The sequence below is a fragment of the Rhinopithecus bieti genome, unplaced genomic scaffold (genome assembly GCF_001698545.2).
Source record: "Rhinopithecus bieti isolate Rb0 unplaced genomic scaffold, ASM169854v2 scaffold_986, whole genome shotgun sequence".
Classification (NCBI taxonomy): Eukaryota; Metazoa; Chordata; class Mammalia; order Primates; family Cercopithecidae; genus Rhinopithecus; species Rhinopithecus bieti.
The window spans coordinates 560,495-580,541 of NW_016803218.1; the positions used below are offsets into that span (position 1 = coordinate 560,495).

The 20,047-nt window shown below is 57.1% G+C and overlaps 1 protein-coding gene across 4 annotated transcripts in view; it reads left to right on the forward strand.

Annotated features, from left to right (window-relative positions):
* The first annotated feature begins 3,541 nt into the window (after positions 1-3,541).
* The window catches only part of KCNC1 (potassium voltage-gated channel subfamily C member 1), a 47,374-nt gene continuing 30,868 nt past the window's right edge, over positions 3,542-20,047 (forward strand). For 3 of the 4 annotated variants that reach the window (XM_017870082.1, XM_017870099.1, XM_017870107.1), the window contains exon 1: positions 3,567-4,166. In XM_017870082.1, the coding sequence (XP_017725571.1) occupies positions 3,597-4,166 (570 nt within the window). In that variant the 5' untranslated portion in view covers positions 3,567-3,596. Of the gene's footprint in view, positions 4,167-20,047 lie in introns of all 4 variants that reach the window. The other variant, XM_017870090.1, reaches the window with a different exon arrangement.

Consider the following 20,047-nt stretch of genomic DNA (forward strand, 5'->3'; position numbering starts at 1 on the left):
CCCTTGTTTCCGTCTCTCTGTGACCCTCCTCAACTGCCTGGGTCACACTGCAGCCCCCCTTAGTATTTGCCATGGGGTAGTGATGGAGCCCTGCACCAATTCCCTAGAAGACCTTGGGTAAGTCCCTTCTCCTGACTTGGTCTCCATTAGGGGCTCCATACTCCCACAGTCTCTGCCACTTGGGTTCTAGGATCCCGGCCTCTCTCCTAGCCTTTCTCAAATCATCTGGAACTAAGTGAGAATCTACTGTGTTCTGGGCACTCTGGAGGGAAGCAAACAAAAAGCCCTGGAGGAGCTGATGGCCTTTTTATGGAGATCAGATGAGCTACGGAGAAGATCAGGAGCCATACTCTGATCCCATGTGGTTCTGCAGGTGAGGAAAGAGGTGAAATCCTAGAACCCTATGGCTGGTAGAATCCCAGAAGGTTTCTTGGGTGAGAACAGGAGCTGGACATCTGGCTAGAAAGAAAGGAAGGTTTGGAGAGGCTGCTTTCTTGTCTCTCCCCATCTTGATTTCTCCCTGCTATGTGTGTGTCTGCCTCTGTGTCCACCTTTTTCCCTTCCTTCTGGATTCTCCATGTCTATTTCATCTTCTACCAATGTTGGGACAGAATTTTCTGAGAACCCATATCCTGGGGATCTGAATATGGGCCAGGCTGGTCCACACCAGGCCAGGCTTCCTTGTGGTTAGGAGATGGGAACTCACACTGGTCAGGGTGAAAGGGACAATCAAAAACACTCTCATCCCTGTATTACTCTGAGATTGAAGGGGAAACAGCTCCTATTTAGAGGAATCACACAGATCAATATCTGGAAGGAGGAGGTGCCATGCAGGCCCCAAACTCCAACCCTCTCTTTGTCTCCACCCAACTCTGCCCGTGTTTCTGACTTAATTTTGCCTGTCTCTCCCCTTGTCCTATTACCATCTGTCAATCCTTGCCCTGCCCCTCTCCACTCCTCCAAGTCTTTTACCCACCACACACAGATTTTCCTGTGACTAGACTGGGATTCCCCTGACCAAGTAAGGAGAGCAATGTCTGTGGCACAGCTTTGTCCCCAGGCTCACGACAGCATCTGTGGGTCAGGGTAGAGGGACAGCTGTCTGCACAGTTAGAAAGTGCCAGCAGGTAATAAGAGCCTCGTATCTTCTTAATTAAATCGCCCTTTGCCCAGCCATCCTGTGTTCGATTGGTTTGAGCTGGGATCAATAAGCCTCTTTCCCAGCCCAGCCACCCCTGGAGCCGGGCCTGACCTCCCCAGTCCTGCCTAGGCCCACCTGGCCACCTCCCCAGAAGGCTGGGAGCTTCTTAAGGCCAGAGGCTGGGTCTGGTACATCTCTTGTGTCCTTGTGCCTGGGATGGATCATGAAACAAGTAAGGAGTAAAGGAGTGATTGCTCTACTGAGTAAACGGAGGCACTAGCAGCAGGCATGGGCCAGGAAGGCTTTGAGGTTCAAACTGGAACTCCCACCCCCAGGACCAACTGTGAAGCTGGAGGAATCACAGCAAGCAGCTGCTCCCACCCAGCCCCCAGACATAACACCAGCTCCTCCCTCCCAGCCCCCAGACATAATCACCAAGGGCAGCTGAAGCCCTAGGAAGTGCAGGGTGGGGGTGTCAGTGCTCAGGGAAACTACGAGCAGTTGCTGCTTCTGACCTCTGAGGGCAGAAGGCCCTTTTCATAAGGGGTCTCCACCTAGGGATCCAGGGTTAGTGTGGGAGAGTCAGCGAGCTTGGATGGATGTGGCATTCATGGGAGACTCCCTCTGTCTGAAGGTGGAAAGGGCCCAGGGTCAGTAAGGAGTCCAAAGGGGTTAATAGGGGTCCAGGACTGATTGTTAGTGGAGGGCGTAGAGGATAACGTGGGGTGTGTGTGTGTGTGTGTGTGTTGGGGTCCATGCAAGATATTACCCATGGAAGGAACATGGGGCTTCCAGGTTCCGCAGGAAGGGTCGGTATTAGAGGATTCCTTGGAGCGGTCAGCAGTGGTCCGGGCCAGGGTGTCTCTGACGACAAAACTCCAGAGAGCTTTGTCTCACCAGGGATCAGATGGTCCCTGGTTTGGAAGGCGAGGGGAGGGTGCCAACGCCCTTCTCACCTCAGTCTGACCCGGGGGCGCGGGCCCAGACGTCTCTTGGAGCCCCAGCCGCTGGAGTGGCGTTCCCCGAGGGCGGGGCGTGGGCGGGTCCCCCGGGAGCAGCAGGAGCCTCGCGGGGCGGGCGCCCCCAGCGCCGAGGTTGAAGGAGGCCGGGCTCGGTGCGGGGCTGGGAGAGGGGCGCGGAATCAGGGCTTTTTAGGACCCAGCGCGGCGCCTTCCTCCGGGGGCGAGTGCGGCTGCGCGCGCCGTGTGCCCGTGTCCGGAGAGCGGCGGGCTGGACGCGGACCGCGCGAGCGAGCAGGCGACGGGCGAGCAGCTAGCGGAGCAGCAGCCCGCGAGCCGGCCAAGTGTGTTGCAGGCAGCGTCGCGGGCGGCGCGGCGCCGTCGTGCCATCGCCCACCGGCCTCGCCGCGCCTCACCTCGCCGCGCCCGGGCCCGCCCCCCCCGCCTCCCCGCCCGACCTCCGCAGCCCCCCGTCTCGGCCGGCAGCGCCCACCGCCTGCCCGAAGCGAGGAGCAGAGTGCGGGGCGCAAAGGCACCGGAGCCAGTGCCCGCCGGCCCCGCAAACCAAACCTAGCCGGGAGAACCCCCGCCTAGCCCCGCGCAGCTCCGCGACCGCCGGGAGCTGTCCCTTCAGCACCGCCGCGGGAGCCCGAGTCCCAGCGCAGCCCAGCGGAACCCCAGCTGGAGCCCGGGCGCACCGAGAGCAGCGCTCGGCGTTAGCCGCACGAGAAACACCCCGGGTGCCCCTGCCCAGGGGGCCCGCCATCTCCAGGAGGCGGGGAGAAAGAACGAGGAGGGCGGGCAGGCAGGCGGGCCCGCCGCCGGGGGGAGCAGGCAGCCGAGCAAGGAGAGAGGGAGGGGGCCGGAGCCCGCCCTGCGTCCCGAGCTGCAGCCCGGCCACGCAGGGAAGAAGGCAGGCGGCATCCATCTCCCCCGCGCCGAGAGCGCGCCGCGGCGACCACTGCACAGAGGAGCGCGAATTTCCCGGCCCGGTCTCCTCCCCTCCCCCTCCTGGGGGCTGGCCTCTAGTCCGGCCCTGGGAGCGGCTGACCTTCCCCCCAAAAGCTTTGTGCCTATTTCTCCATTTTCCCGCGGAGATGGGAACGGGAGACCGGCCCCCCAACCCTCTTTCCCCTCCTCCGGGGTCTCACCGCTGAGGCCGCCCCCCTCCCTCTTTCCCCCTCCCTCTCTCCCTCCCTTTCTCCCTGCCTTCTTTCCTCCTTTGCCTCCTCCGCTGCCGGACCAGCTCCCTCCCACATCTGGCGCCTAGAGACCCCTGGGATCCCCCACACTCCCCTGGACCGGCACCCGACAGAAAGCGCCCAGAGAGGCTTGGCTCGCTTGTTGGGGTGGCCAGAGCCGCGGACCTCTGTTCCCCCCCGACGGCTGGGGGGAGGGGGGAAGAGGCCGCGCGCCCCCCTCCCCGGCGCCAACTCCCCCTGGCGGCCGCTCCCATGGGTGTCGCTGGGCCGCGCCATGCCTAAGGGGGCGCCGCGATGGGCCAAGGGGACGAGAGCGAGCGCATCGTGATCAACGTGGGTGGCACGCGCCACCAGACGTACCGCTCGACCCTGCGCACGCTGCCCGGCACGCGGCTCGCTTGGCTGGCGGAGCCCGACGCCCACAGCCACTTCGACTATGACCCGCGTGCAGACGAGTTCTTTTTCGACCGCCACCCCGGCGTCTTCGCGCACATCCTGAACTACTACCGCACGGGCAAGCTGCACTGCCCGGCCGACGTGTGCGGGCCGCTCTACGAGGAGGAGCTGGCCTTCTGGGGCATCGACGAGACCGACGTGGAGCCCTGCTGCTGGATGACGTACCGCCAGCACCGCGACGCCGAGGAGGCGCTGGACAGCTTCGGCGGCGCGCCCCTGGACAACAGCGCCGACGACGCGGACGCCGAGGGCCCCGGCGACTCGGGCGACGGCGAGGACGAGCTGGAGATGACCAAGCGCCTGGCGCTCAGTGACTCCCCCGATGGCCGGCCTGGCGGCTTTTGGCGCCGCTGGCAGCCGCGCATCTGGGCGCTCTTCGAGGACCCTTACTCGTCCCGCTACGCGCGGGTAAGTGACAACTTACCCATCAGAAGAGCGGGGCGGGAAGGCAGCGTCCTGTGCCTCCCGGCGGGCAGGGGTGGACCGCAGAACTGGCGCCTAGGGAGTTCAGAATCGAAAGGGGGTGTGTGCGCATGTGTGCACATACCAGGGTAAGAGAGAAAGGGTGTCTGCCGGGGTTCTGGTTTTCTATGTATGTCAGTCTGTGTGTTGCCAAGTTTAATATGTATGAGTATGAATGGGTGTGTTTGTGTGTATGAGTAGATTGTGTGTGCATATTTATGTAAGTGTGGTGGAGTGTATTTGGGTGGGTAAAGTGTGGAGTGGGAATGAGTGAGCATGTGTGTATGTTTGAGTGTGCATGAGCGATTGCCCGTGCACATTTGTGTCTTTGCAGAGGTGCAGTGTCAAAGTATGAACTGCCCTCAGGATTTTAGTGTGGGAAGGGAAGCTGGGAGCCCTTCCTCCTGTCCAGGTAAAGGGGCATCTGGAGCCAGCCATGGTCCCCCAAAAAGGCCTGAGGCCTGCTGGGCAGCTTGAGACAGCCACCCCCTCCTCAGGGAGCAGCCTCCAGCAATTTTGAGGAGGTGGTCAAGAGGGCATCTCCATGGCTAATCTCCATGACTTGGAAGTTGGTGGAAGGCTGGGCTGTAGGGTAGGGGTGGTCCCTCTGAGCCCCTGATCCTGAGATCACAGCCTGTCCTTCCTCCTTGTTGAAAGGGGAGGGTGTTGGAGTGGGTCACTGGGCTTATGCCAGTGCTTCCTCTGGGACATCAGGTGGTGGGGAGAGGGAGTCCTTAAGGGGGAACCTACAAGGAGAAGGTGTGTGAGAGGTGGGTGTGTCTTCATGGGCCACTCCCCTTTAGCCATACCCGCTTGTTTCCAGGAAAAAAAGACACGCTGCTGCTGACCTTGGTCCCTCAGATTGCCTCTCTGGATCAGTTTCCTCATCTGTAAAATGGGGGAGGGGGCCTGGTGAACTCTCAAGGGCTTTGCTGCTGGACTATAAGTGACTGAGCCCAAAACGAGGAACTGGTAACAGCCACCCACCCTGGAAGAGGCACTCCCAGCCTTCACTGGGCTCTGTCCTTAGAGGCCTAAAGAGAGACACTAAGGCCTGTAGGGGAAGGGTAGAGTGGAGAAGTTAAAGGAGAGCCCCTCCTGCATCCATGAGCTGCCCTCACCCCCTACCAGGCAAAGCACTGCCTCTGCCCTGCTGTCTTTTACTTCGCATCTCTCCCCTCCTGCCCACTGGAGCCTAAGCCAGAGCCAGGGGAGAGGGCTAGGAAGCTGCAGAGGAGAGTGGAAGGAGGAGACTTGGGGGGCCCTCAAGTGCCCATGGGCAGAGAAAATCTATGTTTAGGCACAGACCTGGTAGATCTGTTAACTGAGATCAAACACAGTATGGCATGTGGGGAGTAGATAGTGGGTCAGTCTGATACCTTGAATTCTAGAACAACTATGTTTATGAGGAGAGGCAATAGGGAGAGAGCCAGGCCTGTGTTTTGCCACTGAGGACCCTGACCAAGGTCACCCAGGGAGCAAGAGGCCAAGAAGGACTCGAACTCAATTCTCCTGGGACCCTATCCTCCCCTGGGCTGGCTACCAGCTCCTGCCTTTCCCCAGAGTGGACTGGGACCCTCAGAGGGCTTCCCTCCCCTTCCCTTTCCTGTCAGAGGCCACTACAGCTAGAGGGTTATGTAACTGGAGGCTGTGGCTGAGCTGTGGGGAGGGGCTGGAGGAGGGGGATGGGAGGTTGAACCAGTGCATGTTGGGGTGGGGGTGGGCAGAGGCCTGGGTTACAGCAGCTGCCCATTCAGCCCACACTTGACCTTGGACAGCAGCTCCCCCACCAACTTTGGCTCCAGAAGCAAGGGTTAGGCCCAGTCTCCTGACTCCCAAGCAAGAGCAGGGTTCCCCCGCCCCACCCCTTGCACTCAGTGTTGGGGCTCTGATCAGTGTCCCGAGTTTCAGGGCAGGCAGGGGGCAGTGGGGCATATTCCAACCCCCTCCCTTGGCCCTCTCCTCCCACTGGACATTTCTAGGCTACGGGTGGCCTTCACCCAAGGCAGACAAATGGGCCAGCTAGTGTGGTTTGAGGTTCTGTTGGTGTGCAAAACCATACAGAAAAGTCTTGAAAAAAATCTCTGAAGTGAATACTCATTGAAGAGTGGACTCTGAGGGAAAAGAGTGGGCATCCGGTGGTCGGGGCGAGGCGGTACTGGGATAGGAGTGGGTGCTGGTGGGTGCTCCCCTTCAGCCTGTCTAAGCCACCTTCTCTCCCCAGTGGCCTCCGAGGAAGGTTGTGGTCCCTTCCAGCTCCCTCAGGGAACAGTTGAGGACACTGAGGCCCATAGGGAGAGGGACCTGCCCAAGGGCACTCAGGAGCTGAGGAGGGCAAAGTGGGATTAGAACCCCGGCTTCCTGCCTGCCGCCCGGCTGGCCTAGCTGCATTGCGCTGCCTCTCTGCGGCTCATCTGCGCAGAGACCAGCCGCCTGCCCGCCCTCCTCCCCCTCTGTCTTTGCTCTGCCGCCTCTGCTGTCACCTTTGTTTACCCCTCCCCCGTGCCTCCTCACACCGGTGGGTCGGGGGGACTCAAGTCGTTATTCTAGATTTAGACCAGCATGTTGTGTGTGATATTGCATATGTGTATGAAGGAAAGGCTGTATGTGTGAGACAGGCTCTGTGTGAAAGAGATTGTGTGTGAGAGGCTTGTGTGTGTGAGAATAAAAATGCGAGACTCAGGGTGTGTATGCGTGTGTGTGTGTGGTGAGACTGTGACTCTGTGTGAGCTTCCTGAGTCCTTGTGTCAGGGGTTGTGTGTGTGTGAGAGAGGTGGATTCTGTGTTTTGGATGGACTGTGTGTGTGTGAGAATGAGACTGTGTGGGAGAGTGTGTATAAGGAAGAGAGACTGCATGTGTAAGAGAGATGCTGTGTGTGAGGTTTGACGAGTGCATGAGAGTCGAGGTGAGCGTGTCTGCATGAGTGTGTGGCTGTGTGTGGCAAGTGTGAAACTGTATATGTGGAGCTCGTGTGTGAGGCTGTGTGTGTGTGTACATGTGTGTACACATAAGGCAGGAGGCTGTGTGGGGTGGGGGTCCCTGTGTGTGACACACTGTGTGTATGTGGTATGTGAAGGTGTGGTGTAAGACAGAGGACTGTGTGGGTGAGATCAAATGTGTGGTGACAGTGTGTGTGGCCGGTGTGTGTTGAGACCCACCCGTGTGTTGTCAGTGTGCTGGTGGTATATGGTGAGAGGAAAAGGTCCTGTCCATCCCGGGTCGTATGTGTGCTTGAGGAGAATGAGATGTTCCAGAGCCCTGCTCCGTGCCCCGCTGCCCTCAGGTCTCTGGCACTCTGGAGTGGCCTAATTGAGGGCATTTCCTATCCTCAATAGAGATGCTGTTCTGCCCAGGCCACTGTCAGTGTGTGGGATGGGTGGTGAGGTCACCTTTCCCTGAGGAGCTGCCACCTACCCCAGGCCTTGGTGCTGGCCCTGGAGATAGCGGCTGCGTAGTCGGGGTGGAAGGGCCCATCTGAGTTCCTGAGGGGCAACAGTGCTAGCTGGGGCAGCTGCTCCCCCGGTCCCCTCTCCTGTACTCTGGGCACCAGCCTGAGGGGATGAGGGGTTGGGGGGACGAGCTAGGATGGGATGAGTTCCACGTGTGTTCTGGGGTGGGAGGTGGTGCCCCTGACACACACAAGACAATGATGATGATGGTACAGTTTGGAAAGAATATGAAGGGACTTCCTGGGGCTATGAGAATAAGAACTGCCCCAGAGGAGGTGATGCTGGGGCAAGCTTTGAGGGGCAGGGAGGAATGAACCAGGCAGAGGGCAGGGGTCATAGAGGTGTGAGAGCAGGCAGGGGAGTGTTGGGGCTGCCTGGTTTGAAACCTGCCCTCCTGTCTTCCTTGGGGGCCAGCTCAGGTCCGAGGCTCTCAGCTTTAGTCTGATTTGCGTGTCATCATCAGGGACATTGCTGTGTCCCTTCAGGGCCCGTGGTGGTCCTTGTGCTGCAGGCCAGAGTGTCCTCTGTGTGTGTGTGTGTGTGTGTGTGTGTGTTAACATCTGTTCCTGAGTCATTTGACCTTCCAAATGCCAAAATAGTGCCAATGGCCCCCAAGCTGGGGAACCCCCACCTCCATCCACCCAGCTGCCTGCCTCTGCTCTGACCCTTGTCCTGTGTCTGTCTCTCTGTCCCGTCACTGCCTCTTTGGAACTTGATAAAAACTGGTTCCCCATCAGCTCCCTGGGAAGGAAATTTACCTGGTGGCAGGAATGAAACCCCCAGCCAGAGGCTTCTCTTCCTCCCTTGGGTCCCAGCTGACACAGGGCTCTTGGAGTCGTGGCTTGGCATGCGGAGGGCTGGGGGACAGAGCTGTTATCAGGGGATTCTAGGCAGTGCACCCCCTTACCTCAGAGCCCACTCCCCCAGGCCAGGGCCCCACTTGGAGTCATGGTACCGTATGAAGGAGACCCATGAGCAGTGGAGAAGGGGCTGGGTGTGCTCCCCTCCCAGCCTCCCCAAGGGCCCTCCACCGCAGTGTGCCCCTGCTTCCCATGATCCTTGTGCGGGGTCCTCGGGTCTTTGAATGGTTCCTCCAGCTCCCCCCAACCCCCTCCCAGTAGTGAAAATCATAAACCAAGCGCCTCCTGGTCAGAGCCCTGCAGCCCCTTCACCGCTAAATGGGAATAATGATAGAACCGACCTCACGGGGTTGGTGTGAAGATAACTGAGATAATAATGCTTGGATAGCCCCAAGCCACAGGGTCTGGCATACAGTAAGTGCTCAATAAATGTTGGCTACTATTATTACTACTGTTGGTTGTATTATCATTTCCCCTCCTGTAGACTCTCTCCTCTCCCTCCACCTCCATGTTCACCATCCTGGCTCAAGCAGCCATGGTTCCCCTCAGGCCTACCTCCCCAGCAGCCCCCAAGCTGCTCTCCCACCTCCAGCCCCTGGCTGCTCCAGTTTATCCTCCACCTGGCAACCGCAGGGGTCTTTTCAACTCACAGACCTGTCAGATCACCCGAGCCTGCTTAGAACCCTTCAGTGCTTCGCCGGCCCATAGCCCATAGTGTGGCTTCTCAGGCCCTGCCTGTTCCTCCAGTCTCCTCTGGCCTGACTGTCCCCATCGCTTACCAAGCCCCAACTACCCGGCCTCGTTTCAGCTTCTTCAGTTCCCCTGCCTCAGGGCCTTTGCACATACCCTGCCCTCTGGAGCACTCTTTCTTCTGGCTCACCCCTCTTTATCCCCCACACCCCACCTCAAACAGCAGCTCCTCAGTGATGCCTTCCCGGGCCCCCAGGCTGGGTTGAAGTCAGAACCAGGGCCCTTCCTGGGAGAGAAGCTCTCTGATTTGTAATAAAATGTTCATTAGCATCCTTGCTTGATTTGGGCTCATCTCTCCTCTATACTGTAAGCCTCTGGCATACTCTGTAGAATGGGAGCCGTTATTATGACAGATGAGGAAATTGAGGCCCAGAGAGGAGTACGCTACCTGAGGCCCCTTGTGAGCGGGTTAGCTGAGGGCTGGCTCGGAAACTCCTGTCTCCTGACTATTGGCTCACAGGTGCTTCGTGTCACATTGCCTCAGAGCGTTTGGAGTCTGTGCTCCTTGACTCTGAGCAGGAGGCCTGGCCTCTGCCAGAAGCTTTGGAGGGGATTGGCTGGAGTCTCTCAAGGAGCAAGGTGGGGGTTGTCTCAGAGGTGGGGGAGGGGGTTCAGCGGGGGCTCATTCCAGGGTCCACTGCCCGGGCTGGGGATCTCAAGGCCTCCACGACAGCTGAATATAGTGCCTCTGGCTATTCTGAGCGGTCTCATGACCAGGGGATTCGCTCTGGACCAAAAGGTCAGGGCCTTGAGCCACTGCCTCCCATCAGCTGCGGGCCCAGCCTGGCCACCACCCCAGCCTGAGCTCCTCACCATTAGATGCAAGCTTAGAGGAAAAGGAGGGCCTGACAGGCTGCAGGGGTGCTTTGCTGTCCAGTCCTTGTTCAGGGGAACCATTTGGGTGGTAGGGACCATTTCACATATGCATGGGACTATTGCAGAGAATGGGCGCACCCAGGCTACCTCTAATCAATATTTTCATCCAGTGAAAATAAACAGGCTCAGAGAGGGAAAGCTACTTGCTCAAGACCACACAGGGAATCAGTGAGACTCAAACTCACAGCCTAAGCCTCTGGTCCCAGGGCCTGACCATCTGAATTTCTTTTGGCTCTCAGTTTTACAAGAACACCAAACCCCACCTGGACATGCTGTTCTTCTCTTATCTACTCCCATTAATTTCCTTCCTGGGGGAGGTAGAATAAACAGATACCTGTACTCCAAGGACACAGTACAGCTGACTGAGACCTTCTCAGGTCAGCCAACCCAGACTTGACCCAAATCCTTAGGATTCCCAAGCAGGATTTTCCAGAACCCCCTTCCTTTCTCGAATCACACAGTGTCAGACGCTGTCTTAAGGATTTGATTTATATATCCTCATTTATTAATAATTCTCCCAAGACTTGCAAGACTGCACTATACTGCCACACCAATGACACAGACAAGGCTGCAGAGGCTCAATGAAGTTAAGTAACTTACCCAAGGTCACTTAGCTCACGAGCGGTGGAGCCAGCAGTTGGACTTCAGTCTGTCTGACCCTGGAGCTCTATCTGTAACCATTACACAGCACTGCCTCCTGTCCATGTTCCAGGGATGGTGAGGCCTGTGACTTGCTGTGCCCCAGGCTTGAATTTCCGTCTGGGTCTCTCCCTCCTGACCAACCACTCTTTCCCAACAACCTATCCAGAACCTGTCACCAAGTTCCGGCCCCTGGGTAATGGCAAGTGAGGGCCCTGCCTGGCCAGGCCATGCTCTATCAGTCCCAAGGAAGAAGGTTTCGTGACAATGCCTCAGTTGTCCTCCCACTCCCATCCATGCAGGCCCTGGGACTCCATATGGCCTGAAGAGAAATGGCAGGAGGATTGGGAGGATCAGAAGCTCCCTGTGCAGGGTGACACATGGTGGGAACGCTGGCTGCCCCTCAGCTCGGCACTCCGAGGCCTTCTGCCCTGGAACCCAGCCATTGCTCCTGCAGCTCCCTTCTGCCAGCCTCCTCCATGGTCCTCATCGGCAGCCCTCATTTTAACCACTGGGGTTTTGGTCATCTATTCCCCTCACTTCGGTGTCCTCCCTGCTTTTTGCTGAATGTGAAAGTCCATCCCTCAAGGTTCCTCACACTTAACCTGGCTGCTCCTGCCCTCGCTGACCTCACTTTTTGGGGAGTGAGGGGTATGCGTTGGGCACTGAGGCACCCAGTTTGTGAGATTTGAGCTGGTGGCATGTGGGTCAGTTCTGGAGACTGGGGGCTGGGGACAGGCAGGCCCTCAGGATTAGGGACCAGCCCAGGTGTGTGGAGAGATGAGAGCACAGACAAGACCCAGGTTGCAGGCATCAGACACCTGGATTAGAGAGGAATCTAGCCAGGCCTCGAAACCAACTGGGCTACCTTGAGCAAGTCCTGTCACCCCTTCCTCCTGCCGCCCCTTCGTGCTGCAGTTTTTCCAGCTATAAAATACAGAGGTCGTTTTAAGTGACCACTAAGGCTCTTCCCAACTCTGACATTCTGGGAGTCCAAGAATTCTAGGCTTCAGCTTCCCAGAGGAGCTGGGGGAACCAAACAAGTCCTCCCCTATTTCTCCTTCCCTCTGCCAGCCCAGCTCCTCCCCAGGACTCGTGTGAGCAATCCTGACAAAGGTCCTGGCCTAAAGCAGGCAGGAGCCCAAGGGAAGGGGGTCTAAAAAGCTTCCTCCTACATTCGTTCAGCCTGCCTCATCCTGTCCTCAGTCATTCATTCAAGGCATAGTGATCATGCCCCTGCCTGACGGGCTCCCCAGCCCTCTGGCAGGCCCAGACCTGGGGGGATCACCTCTTTTGCAGGTGCTTGCTCAGGCCTATGGACAGCACCTGTTGCCCACTTCTCCAGGCCCTTCTCTTGGCTTCCTGCCCTCAGGGAGCTGCAGAAAGGCCCACTCGGAGCTACTGTGTGCCAGGCTGTGGGGTCTGGAGCAGGGGCGATGGGGCCAACTTCTATGGTGTAGGGCTGCTGTGGGGAGGGGTGCAGGGGATGGGTGCCATGTTGGAGGGGCCAGGGCTAAGTAAGGGTGTTTGCGATGGCTGCTATGGGGGATGGAGGGATGGCTGCTGGAGGACTCCCACCCATGCCTGACCCTCAGAATTACCTGGGATGCTTAAAGTTCGTACTCCTGGGAAACTCTATTCTTAGATCGGGGAGCGGGAGAACGTTCCCTTCACCCCTCAGCACCGCTTAGGTCACTGCTGAGTGAGGGTGCATCGCTGCAGTGGGGCCTGAGAGGTGTGGGCTCCTTCCACTCAAGGTGTGGTCATCTGACCAACAGCAACACCATATGGACACTTGTTAGACATGAAGCCTTTCAGGCCTCACTGCCAGCCCTGAAACCAATTCAGAATCTGCATTTTCACTCCCCGGATGATTCATGCACCCTGGAGTCTGGGAAGTGCTGATGCAGGCAGCGGCTCCAGTCGAGGGCCAGCCTCAGGACACAGAGGGCTAGATGGGTGTGTGCAGGTTGGCAGAGTGTCACAAGCAAGCCAGTCCTTCCTGAGGCCAAGGCTTCGATGGCAGGGGGACTGGGCCTGAGGTGAGGCCCCATCACAGCCATGGCCACCGCATCTATCCAGTGGCTCCCACTGGTAGACCTTGGGAGTCATCCTGGACTCCTCTCTCTCTCAGACATCAACCAACCCTGTTGTCTTCATGTTTCAAATACACTCGGAATCTGACTGCATCGCACCCCTCCATAGCTACCTCCTGGTGGAAGCCCCTGCCTTCTCTTGCCTGAGTTCTTCTCTCAGCCCCAGCTGCCCCTGCCCCGCCCTTCTCTCAGGGCAGCCAGGGCCAGCCTGGCAAAGTGCTATTCAACCAAGTCAGCCCTCTGCTCCATCTCACGCTGGGGTGTGGGCTTCCTCAGAGGGTGCAGTATTCACTTGAGTGCCCCACACCCAGCATCTCCCTCTGCTGTCTGCTTCTCTCTCCCTCCCTCCCCCAGCCTCCATGGCTTTCCTCCCCAGCGCTGCCCATGCTTCTGCCTCAGGACCTGCGCTGCGCTGGTCCCTCCACCTGGCATGCTTTTCCCTTGGGTATCAGCTTTCACACCCCCTCCAGGTCTATACTCAGACATCATCAGTTCAGACGACACTCCTCTGGCCCCTTCCCCACTTCGTGCTTTGCTCTTTTCTCCTTGGCATTTACCACCATCTAATGTACTATATAGTTTACTCGTTTGCCTTGTTTATTGTCTGTTTCCCCACTAGACTGTACAGTCCATGAGGGTAGGGATTTTTGTCTCTTTTTCCAATTGCTCTATCTCTAGAAGCTAGAGTAGGGCCTGGTACATAGTGGGTGCTAAATAGATATTTACTGAAAGAAAGAATAAGCAAGTGGGGTTCAAGGCCGAGGGCAGACATGGGTACCCTGCATTTGAACCTGTTCCTAGCTGAGCCTTCCTTTCTGGCCTCACGTGGGAGCACAATCCTTCCATCCCCTGAGCCTGGAGCAGCGATGAACAGGCAAAGGCTGGGGCAGCGCTAGTAGGGGGTCCAAATCCCAGTCCAGGCAGGGGCCCACCTGCTGCTGTCACCACACAGGCCCAGAAGAAGCTCTTCACAGCTTAACCCTCTGTCTTTTCAAACTCCTTCTCTGCGCCGCATCAGCCCAGCCACCGTCCACAACGACAGCTTCAAGGCCACAAAGCTGTTTTCTAAAACCAAGATGAGCAAGTTCCCAGGTCCCGCTTGGTCCAGCCCGACCCCCGAGTCTGACTTCTCCTGGACTCTGTTCCTCCCGAAGGCCAGCCAGGCTCGTTTCCTACCTCTCCTTCCCCATCTCCTTCCATGTCTTCCCTTCCCTGTCCCCTCCTTGTCCCCTTTCCTCTGTAGCTGTGCTTGTGGAAAGTTCTAGGCATTAGTCACTGGTTTTCAAAATGAACTTCTCCCCTCCAAAGTCTAGGATGGTTTCTGTCCCAAATCCCCTGCTTTGGGCCTGCTTCTGCGTTCAGTAGAAAGTGTATGGACTTTGCGTCTCCCCACCCCGCACTGCTTTCTGGCTACATAATTTTGGGAGTATGACCTGGAGTCCCTTTCTCTGCTAAGAGCATAGCCCCTTGAACCATGAGGCCTTCGACCGAATCCCAGCCCCACTGCCTTCCAGCTGTGTGACCTTAGATAAGTTTCCTAACCTGTCTGTGCCTCCAAAGAGGGATATTAATAGCACCTGACTCGTAGGGAAGTTGGGAGGATCCAATGTGTTAAGCCCTTAGCCCAGAACCCAGAACATAGTAAGTGCTTAATTGTTGTGCATTCCATCATCTTTTTACCAGCTTTCGGTCCTGCGAGATTCAAATTGTCACCTGTTACCCACCTGTTTCCTTCTTTTAGCAGCTGGCTCTACTGCCAAATGCTTCTCCTAGGAGTCACCTCACCTACCGTGGCCCCTGGGGCCCCTTCTTCCAGTCTGTCTCCCAGGGGCAGACTTCAGAGGTGTCACCCTGGGAGTCAGGCATGGATTCTCACTGGTTCTCCTGAGCTCCCTGTGTGTCCTGGGCAGGTCACAGCCCCTGTGAGCCTCAGTCTCCCCATCTGTGGTCATGGGCCACTTGTCCATGCTCTTCCTCCATCCACAGGTGTGGCAGGGTATGAGAGAGAGGATGATGGAACTTCCGCCTATCAGGGGAGAGGGAGGGAGGGCCGCTGACATCAGGCCTTGGTTGGGAGCCAAGCACAGGGACCTCAGATGCCGACAAGTGTGCCAGTGTGGTAGGGCTGGCGGGCGGAGGCCATGCTTTACAGCTCAGGTCATTGGAACATCTCCTCTTTAAAGGGGTTGCTCAGGCACAGGGAGGAACCTGGGGGCTAAGGCCGGGGGCTCCTGTTGGGTGCCCATGGGCGGTGCCCACTCTGAAGCTGGGCTGCTCCGCCAGGCCGACGCCAGCCTGGGTTGGGATGAGCTAATATTAGCTGGGGCAGCCCCAGACAGCTGAGCTCAGGGGGGCTCAGGAGCCAGCCTCACTGGGTCAGGCTCAGATGCTGCCTCAGTGTGAGCCATGGCAGCAAAATGAAGCTTTCTCTTGAGCCTCTGCAGGGCGTTGGATGCCCCTTCCACCCTGGCCAGCCCCAGCCCTTCCCTGTTGGCCTGGCACCCTGGCTCTGGCACCCCTGCTCACGATGCCACTCACCTCACCTCTTCCTTCCCCAGTGCAGCACAGAAAGTACACAACTCCTCTCCCCACACTCCCACTTTGCACATAAGCACAGTCCGTGAGCCATTTCCCTGCCAGGGACTGCTGTCAGCACCAATTCATCCATCCAGCCAACAAGTATTTATTGAGCATCTACTATGTGACAGGTGCTGCTTCAGAAGCTGGGAATAGGGCAAACAACAAAACCACCAAAAATCCCTGCCCTCAAGTTCTTATATTCTAGCTGGGCAGGATGTGACAGAGGCAGGAGCCCAGGGCACGCTGGAGTGGGCAGTTTTAACTTGTGTGGCAGGGAAGACCTCACTGTGAGCACAGGTCATATTTCAGCAAAGATTGAAGAAGGTGAGGAAGGAGGCCACATGACATCTGGGGAGCAGAGGAAGTGAGATGTGCAAAAGCCCTGAGCAGCTGTGTGCCCAGGGTTCAAGGTACAGTGAGGAGGCGTAGCTGGGGCTGGGCTGGGAGCCATAGGACAGTGGTATATCAGAAGGGGTGGTGCTTGTTCCACACAGACAGAAAGATGGAGAAAATGGACTCTGGGGACTCCAAAGAAGGGAGGCTAGGAGGGGGGTGACAGTTGAAAAATTAACTACTGGGTGCAATGTCCAATATTTGAGTGATGGGCACCCTGGGCGCCCCCATACCCACCATTATGCATGTAACGCCCATGTAACAAACAAGCACATGTACCCCTTAAATCTAAAATAAAAGAATTTTAAAAAGAAAGAAAAATCCACCCCTAAAACATGCAAAGAAAGAGTCGAGCTACCCAGAACCCCACTGGCTCCTGACAGTGGGGTCTGCTCCTGCTGGGGCCTGCCCCATGGGTTCCCTGAGTGTTCCAGCCCAGGGCAAGGCCGAGCTCAGTTCGCACTGCCCTCTGCTCCCCTCCTGCAGCCACAGGGGCCTGCACAGGGTGGGCCTGCATGGAGGAGGCTCCTGCCTGGCCGTAAAGAGGGGCCTCTGTCCTCTTCCTGAAGGCCAGCGGTACCCAGCAGGAGATGGTGGTTCCCATACATGGTTGCCACCATGCTGGGGGACAGGCAGTTCTCTGAGCTGGGTGTAGGGCTGAAGAGAAGTTGGTGAGAGAGCCAGAGGGTCAGGGGCCCTGCCGGGGAGAGATCATGTGAATTCTTTCCAGTCACACAGGCCTCCGTGGTGCTCACAGGGTTCTCATTGCAGGTGTGCCAGGAGAAGATGGCTAGTGGCATGGGCACAGGCCACATGGGAGCCAGACTGCCGGGGCCCAATCCTGGGTCTGCTAGTTCTTAGCTGTGTGACCTTAGTAAGTCTCAGTCACCTCAGCTATAAAGAGGGGATAAAGAGAGTCCCTACTTCAAAGGGCTGCTGTGAGAAGGCAATGAGAGAAGTCACGGAAGGCCCTCCGGCTCACTGCACTGCGCGCATTGGTGCGCACGTGATGCCCAGGATCACTCACACCTCTTGCAGATGAGGCATCTTTGTAGGATGCTCTGCAGACACTCGCCTCACCCCACCTGGGAGGGTCTGAGAATATGAATCTAATGCCTGACAAGGGAGCTGCCATACCTGGGGAGGCTTCGATGGGGACCCAGCCCTGCCAGGTGGCTCCCTGGGAACCTTCTCTGCCCACATAGGTGGTGGGGCAGAAGAACATGACTTCCTTGGGCCTTATCACCAGAGCAAGGTAGTGAACACACCTCAGGCTGCAGCCACCCGCCAGGGCCAGTGTCTCGCCACTTAGAGATGAGTGTTTGATGCTCAGCCTCAGGGGCTCTCTGAGCAGCAGTGAGGAACACAGCCACCTGCTGGGCCACCTGGAGCGAGAGCTGGAGCCCTGGGCTGAGGGGAGAGGGCTGGGCCTTGTAAACCCACGTGTGTGGCTGTCATCTGCTGAGGGCCAGTGCTATGCAGTGCGCTCCCTGCAAGCTGCCGTGGGTGGTTCTGCCCCGACCCCTGTTCAGCCCCCACACCTGGAGCAGTCTTGCCTTTTTGGGCTCAGCTTCTTCATCTATAAAGTGTGCATAATGGCATCACCAGCCTCTCTGGTGTGTTAGGAGAATCCGTCAGACCAGAGGCAGAAAGAACATTAGGGAGAAAATACAGTTCTCAGTGCCACGTGCAGGAAGAGGCCACCATCTCAAGTGCAAGGGGAGTGTAGGGAGGGGACAGGCTAGAGGAGAAGGCACAGGCCTTTGGGCCTTGCTAGGCCTGGGTTCTGATCCTTCCTCTGCCTCAGTGTGGACTGAGGCGGGTGGTGTCTGCCTGAGCCTTAGTTTCCTCGTGTGTAAAATGGGATGATAGTTTGTACTTCACAGGCTGTGGTGGGTCTCAGAGGGGCAAAGGCCCCAGCACCGTGCCTGGCACAAGGGAGACACTTGCCAAGGGCTGGATCTGGTGACCTGGGGTGCCATTGTCAGCTGTTCCTGGGTTTGGATTTTTCAGGGTATAAGGAGGCCCTGGCTGAGCCACAGAGGCAGGGAGGGAGGCTGTAGAAGCCTCAGCCGGTTGCCCCACAACCTCAGGGCCAGAAGCCACCGTCACTAATGATATATTTAGAGGCACAAAGGTCAGAAATACCAGGCGCTGGCTTCCCTTCTAGGCGGCAGGAATCGTGTCTCCCGAGGCCTGGCTGTCACCAAGCAGATATTTTTTTCCTGTCTGGCAGTCTGAGGATTGGAGTAAAAGCCTGGAATTTAGGAATCACAGTGGTTTGTGCCGGCTTGCTGAGACTTTCCATGTCCCCAGCCCTTTCCAAAGCCTGTGATGCGACCCTTGGGAGCCCCACCCACCCTGCTATTCCAGATCACCCGGGGCCCCAGTGTGCATGATCCATTCCCAACGTACTCCGGCTCCCTGCCCCTCTGCCTTTGCTTATTCCATTGCCTCCACTGAGAATGCCCACTCCTCCTCCTCTGCATTTCTGAAATGGATGCATCCTGCTAGGCCAGCTCTGATGGCTCCTCCTTTAGAGAGCCTTTCCTGACACCCTCTACATCCTGGAAGAGCCTGCTCTGCCCTTCATGCTTCCAGAAAACCTTTTCTGTCTGACTTAAGGCCCTTGATCCACTGACCTATGGTTCTGTGTCTCTCAGACTCAACCACAACCTCTTGGAGGACAAGGGTCAGCTTAGGCAATAGTAGTGCCTGTTATACAATAGGGAATCAATTGATCTTTGCTAAAGCCATGTGCCCCACACCAACCCTGTGAGGTGGAAGGGTTAGGTAGTACACCCCTCTTATTGATGAGGGAAAAATGACTCCCAGAGAGATTCATTTATTTGTCCAAGACCATCCAGTTAGCAAGTGGTAGAAGAAGGATTCAATCCCAGGTCCTGTTTTGAAAATAAATCAAGAAGTTCAGCTAGAGCCATGCCAGTGTTCCTCCTGGCTCTGGTATGCTGTGGTTCTATGGTTAAAAATGAGGTAGTGGGAGGGACAGATGAGTAATGGACGAATGGATGAAAGAATGGATAAAAAGATGGATATGTAGATGGATACAGGTGAGTGGATGGAAGGAGGGACATATGGATTGAAGCAGACACAGCTGGGTGAGTCAGTGGATGGGTAAACAAATGGATGAGAAGGATGGATGGAGGACCATGGATATGTTTCTCCTTGCATGCCTTCAAAGCAGATGTCCCACCTCTCACAGGATGAACGTATCCTGGACAATGGGACTCGGAAGCATGGACTTCAGGGTAGTAGGCTGGGTGGAGTGACCCAGCACATGTGTGCAGAAAGTGGGATTGCCAGATGCAGGAGGTGGGATAGTTTGTGGTGTTTGTGGAGTGAGAGAGCTGGGAGCTGGGGACAGATACTGGGCTGAGAGACTGGCCCACTCTCAAAGGTGAGAGTCCCTGATGGCAGAGAAACAGGACCAGGCTGGAAAGAGTTCCAGGCAGAGCCATGCAGCTGGCAAGCCCTCAGGACCTGTGGTTTTCCAGACCTTCCTCTGGCCGAAGCCTGAAGGGCAGTCAGTGAGTGGGAGATTGCCCTTTGAACCCCAGGTTGTACGAGACAGTCTGTGGTTTCAGTCTGCTCCAGAGTAGGGAGGTCTCTCTTCCTCCTCAGGTCCCCAGCCTTGGTGAGTGAGAACCTCTGATAGCTCAGGCAGGGTGTGTTCAAGGAGACAGTGCAGCTTCACCAGCTGCAGAGTGGGTGCTGAGGAGGGGACCCTCCTGAGGCCGCAGGAGACCCTGGCTCAGGTATACCAGGATCGACCATCTTCCCACTGCTTTTTGCTATCAACCCCCAGACGTTAGCCATGAACTCCAAGCCTTTAGTTCTAATTGCCTAATGGACCAGTGAAGGGACCACAGGCATAGGTGGCCAATGTTGAGCTTGGTGGAGCCTGGATGCTTAGATGCTTCTGGCCTGGAGCAGATTCTTCCAGCTGGAGATGTCTCTCCATTTGCACAAGGCACAGCACTGTGAGCTCCAGGCTCCCTCCAAAGCCCTGATCTAGCATTCCCCAGCACCAAGCTGCACCCCCCTACACACATACACTGGCCCGGCGATCTCCCTGGGAAACCAGGTCCCAATGAGAGTGCCTGGTGTGCCGCTAACTGCTCATTACAGTCACGGCTGCAGCTAAGTATAGCTCCAGCACACA